We start from the raw sequence: 11,201 nt of genomic DNA on the forward strand, positions 1-11,201 counted from the left end.
TATGGTCACTTGCCAAAGGAAGACATTAAGGCCATTAATCTGTTGTTTGCAACCAAAATTCACTCCATTTTCCTGGTAACCCTGAAGGTTTGCTTATGTGCTAAATTGCTAAGCTCAAAGAAACATTGATATCATCTACAAGCCAGAAAGCTAAGCTATGCTAGCATGATTCAAAGTCAAAAACAAACAGTAAACATAATTCGACCGAATGTTAAACAACAAGACGAGCCATATGAATATGTTGATTAGCATAATGCTAGCATAAAGCTAACTTTAAAATAAAAATAAAATAATGAAGTCCTTCCCATTGTGTTCAATTTACAAACAGTAAATGTAATTTCACTGTTTTCAAACAAGACCAGCTAGCTGTCCAAACAGTGCCCCTTTGAGTTATATTGTATTATTTTAATAGTTAAAGATATTTATTCTGCATTTCTGGTGCCTTGCTTCCATTTGAAATGCGGCTCAATGGTTTTATTTCCAAACACACTTGCGTTCTCGTTGACCCAGCTCTTTGTTTCCCCGCTCAGAGAATGAAGGAGCAGGCCGGCCTCTACTCGTCCGAGATCAAACAGATCGACCTGGACATCAACCGGACCTTCAGAGACCACATCATGTTCATGGACCGCTTCGGGGTCAAGTGAGTCTGGCTCTTCGTTACGTCCTCAGCTGCTCTGTCCGGTGAGGTTCAAGGTATGAAGACGCGGTCGGGCGTCTTGAACACGTTTTGGTCGACTTTCTGCGACCTCTGCGTGGCTGAGTGTGAAACCGGTGGAACCCGATTGACGTCGCTGACGGTAAAAGCCCCACCCACTTTTTTTCGGATCTCAAGGAAATGAGAAGTGTGTTGTTTTTTTCAAACTAAAAACTATACTATCTCCTCATCCAGAGTTCCGATCTAATTCATTTAAATTGCCAGAGTATTGTAACCCTTGTGAGAAGATACGTGTCGGTTTACATTTAAAAATAAAAATCGTTAATAATTCTGTAAAACTCCTCAACATGACTAATCGATTATAGCGTTTCGAGGTCCTGCGATCTCATTGGTCCTCAGACTCGTGTGAAAGCGCATCAGATGAAGGAGACGGTCGTTTAAATACCATGTACCTCATGAGGAGAGCAAGACTCAGGTCAAAGGAGGTCATTTTTCAATTTCTGAACCGAAAAACAAGTTTTTTGGACTTAATATGCTTCCTAACATGAATTGCTTGTGTTTATTGTGATTTTTATTGCAGATTTAGATGATTTAGGTTTGGATTGGTTAGAGATCAAGGACAATAAGGTCTGGTTTTCATATCAAGGTCATATGAGCTGCAGAACACTTACAGGCCGTGTAAAGATAACAGACCGCCGGCTCGTTTTCAGGAGCGGATGAAACGTCCGGGCCAGCAAATCATTTCAATATTTAAAAAAAAAAGTTTTTATCTGCTTCTGTTTTTATAGTGATCTTGGATTATGTGTGCTCTGTTTTAAATGTTCTCTCCGTTTTGACTTTATTTTGATTTACGTGTTTTTTGTTTTACTTTCTCTTTCTGTGTTTTCTGCTCTGTGTTTTTCGGTGTCATTTAGTTTGCTTTGTGTTGTGTTCCTCTTTGTTTCTCTGCCCTTGTCTCCTCGTCTCCTCGTCTCCTCGTCTCCTTGTCTGGCTGCTTTTCTCTTCTCCTCGTAACACAGTCCACTTTAAACTGTGCAGAGTGAGACCTCCGGTCTGGGACTTGGTCTGAAACTATTCAGATTAATTCATTCAGATTTAATGTTTTTCAGATTGTTTTGTTAGCTCATAGTGACTATTGTGCACTTGTTTTTTAGGTTGCATTGTGTGATAATGTTCTACTATAAAGTCATATATATATTTGTATTCAATTTAATTGACTATATTATATATATATAAATATTTAAAATGTAAATAAATTAAATATGTAAATATATATATATATATGTATTTTATATGTTTTTATTCTCTGTAGACATATGGACCTTGTGAATGAGTCCCATAATTCTCCGTGCTTCTTGTCTCCTCTCCTCTGCAGGCAGCAGGCTCTCTTCAACGTCCTCTCTGCATATTCAGTCTACAACACCGTAAGGAGCTGTTTTCCCTAAACCACTAAAAACCACTTTAACTTGATTCAACTGATAAAGATCAGACTGCATGTGCTTGTTTTCCACCAGTGGCTCATTCTGTAGACGTTCAGGTCAGGGTTAACTCTCAGAACATTCACAGTAGAAAGCAGGGAAGGTTAGAGAAGCGAGTTTGTGGCCGGAAGGTCGTCGGTTCAATCCCCGGACCGGCCCTGGAGCTGCTCTGTGGTCAGACCGGGTTGTACTGGTCAGCTTCAGGGCGTTCCTGCTCACAGGAAACTCCTTCTGATCTTGAGCAGTCAAGGTGCTAACTAGAGCCGTGTCGGGTTCCTCATTGGAGAACCCTTTTTCAGAGGATATAAGAAGAAGTTCGGCCAGCTTGCCGTTGCCATCTTGGCTTTTTCTGCAACCAGTAGAGCTTTAACACATGAAGCATAGACTTCTATACAACCAGAGGAGTCTCCCACTAGTGGTCAGGAGAGAGAATGCAGCTTTAACACATGAAGCATAGACTTCTATACAACCAGAGGAGTATCCCCCTAGTGGTCAGGAGAGAGAATGCAGCTTTAACACATGAAGCATATACTTCTATACAACCAGAGGAGTCTCCCCCTAGTGGTCAGGAGAGAGAATGCAGCTTTGCCACATGAATCATAGACTTCTATACAACCAGAGGAGTCTCCCACTAGTGGTTAGGAGAGAGAATGCAGCTTTAACACATGAAGCATATACTTCTATACAACCAGAGGAGTCTCCCCTAGTGGTCAGGAGAGAGAATGCAGCTTTAACACATGAAGCATAAACTTCTATACAACCAGAGGAGTCTCCCCCTAGTGGTCAGGAGAGAGAATGCAGCTTTAACACATGAAGCATAGACTTCTATACAACCAGAGGAGTTGCCCCCTGGTGGTCAGGAGAGAGAATGCAGCTTTAACACATGAAGCCCAGACTTCTATACAACCAGAGGAGTATCCCCCTAGTGGTCAGGAGAGAGAATGCAGCTTTAACACATGAAGCATATACTTCTATACAACCAGAGGAGTCTCCCCCTAGTGGTCAGGAGAGAGAATGCAGCTTTGCCACATGAATCATAGACTTCTATACAACCAGAGGAGTCTCCCCCTAGTGGTCAGGAGAGAGAATGCAGCTTCAACACATGAATCATAGACTTCTATACAACCAGAGGAGTCTCCCCCCAGTGGTCAGGAGAGAATGCAGCTTTAACACATGAATCATAGACTTCTATTCAACCAGAGGAGTCTCCCCCTGGTGGACAGGAGAATGCAGCTTTAACACATGAAGCATATACTTCTATACAACCAGAGGAGTCTCCCCCTGGTGGACACTAGAGAGACTGCAGCTTTAACACATGAAGCATAGACTTCTATACAACCAGAGGAGTCTCCCCCTGGTGGACACTAGAGAGACTGCAGCTTTAACGCATGAAGCAAAGACTTCTATACAACCAGAGGAGTCTCCCCCTGGTGGACACTAGAGAGACTGCAGCTTTAACGCATGAAGCAAAGACTTCTATACAGCCATTGCTGCCTAGGTTTGACAGGCATTTGCAGGATCAATAATTACAACAGTGCCGCTTTTGTGGGCGACGGACACGTTGGTCCGTCTGCTCAAGCAGTGAAAAGCAAACGGCATGGATGGTCCTTTGGTTGTGTCCCCGGCTCCTGCAGGAGGTGAGCTACTGCCAGGGCATGAGTCAGATCGCCGCCCTGCTGCTGATGTACATGAACGAGGAAGACGCCTTCTGGGCGCTGTCGCAGCTGCTGACCGACCAGAAACACGGCATGCACGGTGAGACGCCGGTGCTGATACAGGCGGCCTGCCCGGGGTGACTCGTATTCAGTGGGATTAAGACATGAAATGTAATGTTTAAGAAACGCCTCTCTGCTCTGTTTCTCTTCCAAAAGGGTTTTTCGTTCCCGGGTTCCCCAAACTGCAGCGATTCCAGCTCCATCACGATCAGATTATTTCCAAACTCATCCCCAAACTGAAGAAACATCTGGTGAGATCACAGCTACACAAGTGTGTTCTCTACTACTACTGACTCTACTACTGAGTCTAATACTACTACCACTACTACTACTACTACTACTACTACTGACTCTACTACTGAGTCTAATACTACTACCACTACTACTACTACTACTACTACCACTACTACTACTACTACTACTGACTCTACTACTGACTCTAATACTACTACCACTACTACTACTACTACTACTACTACTACTGACTCTACTACTGAGTCTAATACTACTACCACTACTACTACTACTACTACTACCACTACTACTACTACTACTACTGACTCTACTACTGACTCTAATACTACTACCACTACTACTACTACTACTACTACTACTACTACTACTGACTCTACTACTGAGTCTAATACTACTACCACTACTACTACTGCTACTACTACCACTACTACTACTACTACTACTACTGACTCTACTACTGAGTCTAATACTACTACCACTACTACTACTACTACTACTACTACTACTACTACTACTGACTCTACTACTGAGTCTAATACTACTACCACTACTACTACTGCTACTACTACCACTACTACTACTACTACTACTACTACTGACTCTACTACTGAGTCTAATACTACTACCACTACTACTACTACTACTACTACTGACTCTACTACTGAGTCTAATACTACTACCACTACTACTACTACTACTACTGACTCTAGTACTGAGTCTAATACTACCACTACTACTGCTACTACTACTACTACTACTACTACTACTACTACTACTACTGCTACTACTACTACTACTACTACTACTACTGACTCTAGTACTGAGTCTAATACTACTACTACTACTACTACTGCTACTACTACTACTACTACTACTACTACTACTACTGACTCTAGTACTGAGTCTAATACTACTACTACTACTACTACTGCTACTACTACTACTACTACTACTACTACTGACTCTACTACTGAGTCTAATACTACTACCACTACTACTACTACTACTACTACTGCTACTACTACTACTACTACTACTACTGCTGAGTCTAATACTACTACCACTATTACTACTACTACTACTACTACTACTACTACTGCTACTACTACTACTACTACTACTACTGACTCTACTACTGAGTCTAATACTACTACCACTACTACTACTACTACTACTACTACTACTACTACTACTACTACCACTACTACTACTACTACTACTACTGACTCTAGTACTGAGTCTAATACTACTACTACTACTACTACTACTACTACTACTACTGCTACTACTACTACTACTACTACTACTACTACTACTGACTCTAGTACTGAGTCAAATACTACTACTACTACTACTACTACTACTACTGCTACTACTACTACTACTACTACTACTGACTCTACTACTGAGTCTAATACTACTACCACTACTACTACTACTACTGATACTACTACTACTACTAATACTACTGACTCTACTACTAATACTACTGACTATACTACTACTAATACTACTGACTCTACTACTAATGCTACTGACTATACTACTACTAATACTACTGACTCTACTACTACTAATACTACTGACTATACTACTACTAATACTACTGACTCTACTACTAATACTACTGACTATACTACTACTAATACTACTGACTATACTACTACTAATACTACTGACTATACTACTAATACTACTGACTATACTACTACTAATACTACTGACTCTACTACTAATACTACTGACTATACTACTAATACTACTGACTATACTACTACTAATACTACTGACTATACTACTAATACTACTGACTATACTACTACTAATACTACTGACTATACTACTAATAATACTACTGACTATACTACTAATACTACTGACTATACTACTACTAATACTACTGACTCTACTACTAATACTACTGACTATACTACTAATACTACTGACTATACTACTACTAATACTACTGACTATACTACTAATACTACTGACTATACTACTACTAATACTACTGACTATACTACTACTAATACTACTGACTCTACTACTAATACTACTGACTATACTACTAATACTACTGACTATACTACTACTAATACTACTGACTATACTACTACTACTACTGACTATACTACTACTGACTATACTACTAATACTACTGACTATACTACTAATACTACTGACTATACTACTACTAATACTACTGACTATACTACTACTAATACTACTGACTATACTACTAATACTACTGACTATACTACTACTAATACTACTGACTCTACTACTAATACTACTGACTATACTACTAATACTACTGACTATACTACTACTAATACTACTGACTATACTACTAATACTACTGACTATACTACTACTAATACTACTGACTATACTACTACTACTACTGACTATACTACTAATACTACTGACTATACTACTACTAATACTACTGACTATACTACTACTACTACTGACTATACTACTAATACTACTGACTATACTACTACTAATACTACTGACTATACTACTACTACTACTGACTATACTACTAATACTACTGACTATACTACTACTAATACTACTGACTATACTACTACTACTACTGACTATACTACTACTACTACTGACTATACTACTAATACTACTGACTATACTACTACTAATACTACTGACTATACTACTACTAATACTACTGACTATACTACTAATACTACTGACTATACTACTACTAATACTACTGACTCTACTACTAATACTACTGACTATACTACTACTACTACTGACTATACTACTACTAATACTACTGACTATACTACTACTACTACTGACTATACTACTAATACTACTGACTATACTACTACTAATACTACTGACTATACTACTACTACTACTGACTATACTACTAATACTACTGACTATACTACTACTAATACTACTGACTATACTACTACTACTACTGACTATACTACTAATACTACTGACTATACTACTACTAATACTACTGACTATACTACTAATACTACTGACTATACTACTACTACTACTGACTATACTACTACTAATACTACTGACTATACTACTACTACTACTGACTATACTACTAATACTACTGACTATACTACTACTAATACTACTGACTATACTACTACTACTACTGACTATACTACTAATACTACTGACTATACTACTACTAATACTACTGACTATACTACTACTACTACTGACTATACTACTAATACTACTGACTATACTACTACTAATACTACTGACTATACTACTACTACTACTGACTATACTACTACTACTACTGACTATACTACTAATACTACTGACTATACTACTACTACTACTACTGACTATACTACTACTACTACTGACTATACTACTACTACTACTGACTATACTACTAATACTACTGACTATACTACTACTACTACTACTGACTATACTACTACTACTACTGACTATACTACTAATACTACTGACTATACTACTACTACTACTGACTATACTACTACTACTACTACTGACTATACTACTACTACTACTGACTATACTACTAATACTACTGACTATACTACTACTAATACTACTGACTATACTACTAATACTACTGACTATACTACTAATACTACTGACTATACTACTACTAATACTACTGACTATACTACTAATACTACTGACTATACTACTACTACTACTGACTATACTACTAATACTACTGACTATACTACTACTACTACTGACTCTACTACTACTAATACTACTGACTATACTACTACTAATACTACTGACTATACTACTACTACTACTGACTATACTACTACTACTACTGCTGAGTTGTTCTCTGTCTCTGCAGGACAGAGAGCAGATGTCTGCAGGGATCTACTGCACTAAATGGTTCATGCAGTGTTTCATCGACAGGGTGAGGAAGCTGCTTCATTCATGCTTCACCACTTCATTCATGTTTCACCACTTCATTCATGTTTCACCACTTCATTCATGCTTCACCACTTCATTCATGCTTCACCACTTCATTCATGTTTCACCACTTCATTCATGCTTCACCACTTCATTCATGCTTCACCACTTCATTTGTGTTTCACCACTTCATTCATGCTTCACCACTTCATTCATGTTTCACCACTTCATTCATGCTTCACCACTTCATTCATGTTTCACCACTTCATTCATGCTTCACCACTTCATTTGTGTTTCACCACTTCATTCATGCTTCACCACTTCATCGTCCCACTAACACAATGGTCTAGTTGTAATCAACTGGGGGAGTTTCATGGTCTCTTATTACCAACAATGACCAGAAGGAATGTTCCAGATGGCCTTTTCTTTTTAAGATACTTTAACACGAGTTCAGCGTGAAAGCTGCCCGGTGACACTGGATCTCCGACACGTTACGAGAGCTGTGAGGCTGAGCTGCTGTGAGGAGGCTGAGCTGCTGTGAGGCTGAGCTGCTGTGAGGAGGCTGAGCTGCTGTGAGGCTGAGCTGCTGTGAGGCTGAGCTGCTGTGAGGCTGAGCTGCTGTGAGGAGGCTGAGCTGCTGTGAGGAGGCTGAGCTGCTGTGAGGCTAAGCTGCTGTGAGGCTGAGCTGCTGTGAGGAGGCTGAGCTGCTGTGAGGCTGAGCTGCTGTGAGGCTGAGCTGCTGTGAGGAGGCTGAGCTGCTGTGAGGAGGCTGAGCTGCTGTGAGGCTGAGCTGCTGTGAGGCTGAGCTGCTGTGAGGAGGCTGAGCTGCTGTGAGGAGGCTGAGCTGCTGTGAGGCTAAGCTGCTGTGAGGCTGAGCTGCCGTTAGTCTGCGCTACGAAGCCCACAATCCTGCGGCGGTGGTCTGGCAGCATCGGGCCGCCGTCAGCACTTCTCCGTCCCGCCGGGTGGCTCGGCTCTGAGGGGCCTGAGTGGGGCCTCTGAGGTTTTTGGGGATGGAACCAAAAGAAAACAAAAACCTCCTGACTTTCCAGCAGGAGGAGAGCAGCATTAAAACACAATTTGCAGCGAGACTCTGGGGAGAGATTAACGGCGACCCGGTTTGTGTTCCTGCAGACGCCGTTCACGCTGACCCTCCGGCTGTGGGACCTCTTCATCCTGGAGGGGGAGCGGCTCCTCACCGCCATGTCCTACACCGTCCTGAAGATACACAAGAGTAAGGGCACCAGGAGCTCACAAACACGTCGTCAACGTCGATTTGTAGCCCTGACTATACTAGCCCATCGTTCAGCTGTTTTCTTTAAGTCTGGACATTTGGATCCGGCTCCAACTTTTAATATTATAACTTCACGACAATGTTGATGCCTCAAAACGACAAGAAGACCACTTTTTAAATGCTTGTTTTCTCAAACTCATGTTTACAATGTTTACTGAGAGAATAAATCAAGAAAGTAGAGTAATTTATATAGACTTCTATACAACCAGAGGAGTCGCCCCCTGGTGGTCAGGAGAGAGACTTTTACCAGGCTGCAATCTCTGCTTCTTTAAAGTGAAGCCGATGCTTCATGTGTTGAAGCTGCATTCTCTCTCCTGACCACCAGGGGGCGACTCCTCTGGTTGTATAGAAGTCTATGCTGTGTGGCTTTGACATAAACTGTGTGTGTGTGTGTGTGTGTGTGTGTGTGTGTGTGTGTGTGTGTGTGTGTGTGTGTGTGTGTGCAGAGCGTCTGTTGAAGATGTCTCTGGAGGACCTCAGAGAGTTCCTGCAGGAGCGGATCGCTCAGACGTTCTTCTACAGCGACGACGTGGTCGTGGAGCAGCTTCAGGCCTCCATGACTGAACTGAGGAAGATGAAGCTGGACCTTCCTCCTCCAGGTGCACGGCATGTCCACAACGCACACGAAAGCTTTCCTAAAGTCTGGACCTCCTAACTTTGTGAACTTCATATGTTTTCGTGCAGGGAAGCCTGACGAGTTTCCCCGTAAGCCTCTGGGTCAGGAGCTGCCGGTCCGGCCCTCCAGAGGGAAGCCGCCCTCGGCCCGAGCCGGACTGAGCCTCCACATCATCTGCCACACGCCTGACTCCATATCCCCAGACCAGAGCCCCTCCAAGGACCCCTGGGATCTGGACGCTGCGGACGAGGAGGCCCCGCTGCCTTCCCCGGACCCGGTCATCATCCACAGCCGGGCCCCGCTCACCCCCGGCGGCTCCCCGCCGATCGGGCCTCCGCCGTACCGGCCCCCCGGGAGCGAAGCGACGCCTCAACTCTCGCGAGCGTCAACGGACGGCGGCGACTCGGACCGGCCCTCCCGCAGGGTCCCGCGGACGCCTTCGGCTCCCGTGGCCCGACGGGCCTCGTCGGACTCGAGCTCCGAGGACAGCCACCTGGTCCAGCTGCTGCAGCAGGCGGAGGTTCTGAACCGGGACTCCAGCGAAGCATCGGAGGAAACGTGGGCGCCGGACATTTCATGAAACGAGTGCCGATGTTTTGATCAGTGGCGTGAACTCACTTTGCCGGTTTCAGCTGTTTGGTACCTTTAATGTTCTGTGGGGTTCAGGAGGTTCAAAGTGGGAGTTACCAGTCATTATTACTACATAAGTATAATTTATCTGATTATGTCAAGCAATAATTGCTTTAAAATACAAAACCAGAAAGATACAGAGTTAATAAATAGGTTTCTAAATGTTTCCGCATGAGGCGACTGATGTCCAGCTCATCAAATTAATTCAGTGCCTCAGGATCTCCTCCCAGGAAGGACACTGGTTAAACTGGGACTCAAACCAGTGCAGCCGACGTTCCCCGTGGAGAGAATGTGACAAAATAAGGAAATTATCTCCAATTTTCTTTTCTATCTGCAAAAATAGAAATCCAAAATTACAGATATCTGAGGTTTAAATCTCATATTTTTGCCAATAATACATTTTCACATCGGGGCTGCGACTATAAAAAAAAGATCCATATACAAAATTTAAAAGAAAATCGGTGAGAAATTTGCCAAGTCAGCTCGATTCGATCGCATCAGTTTATAATGCTGATTAAAGTACAGGCAGCAATAATAACACTCTTTATTGTTCACAGATAATATTGATATTAATAAAAAGCTTTTAAAAGTAGTAATTTCACCAGAAATGTTTTGGTCAGTCTGTTTCCTGTTCTTT

At 42.0% G+C, this 11,201-nt stretch overlaps 1 protein-coding gene across 1 annotated transcript in view; it reads left to right on the top strand.

Moving 5' to 3' along the window:
• Nucleotides 1-10,514, top strand: part of LOC306747419 (USP6 N-terminal-like protein) — a gene marked incomplete at both ends in the record, with an annotated part of 15,318 nt that extends 4,804 nt beyond the window's left edge. The window contains 8 exons of the mRNA XM_079230479.1: nt 531-640; nt 2,031-2,079; nt 3,768-3,888; nt 4,005-4,099; nt 7,963-8,028; nt 9,159-9,258; nt 9,765-9,917; nt 10,003-10,514. Coding sequence (XP_079086605.1) covers nt 531-640; nt 2,031-2,079; nt 3,768-3,888; nt 4,005-4,099; nt 7,963-8,028; nt 9,159-9,258; nt 9,765-9,917; nt 10,003-10,514 — 1,206 coding nt within the window. The remainder of the gene's footprint in view (nt 1-530; nt 641-2,030; nt 2,080-3,767; nt 3,889-4,004; nt 4,100-7,962; nt 8,029-9,158; nt 9,259-9,764; nt 9,918-10,002) is intronic.
• Nucleotides 10,515-11,201: the final 687 nt, after the last annotated feature.

The sequence above is a fragment of the Taurulus bubalis genome (genome assembly GCF_910589615.1).
Source record: "Taurulus bubalis genome assembly, chromosome: 15".
NCBI lineage: Eukaryota > Metazoa > Chordata > Actinopteri > Perciformes > Cottidae > Taurulus > Taurulus bubalis.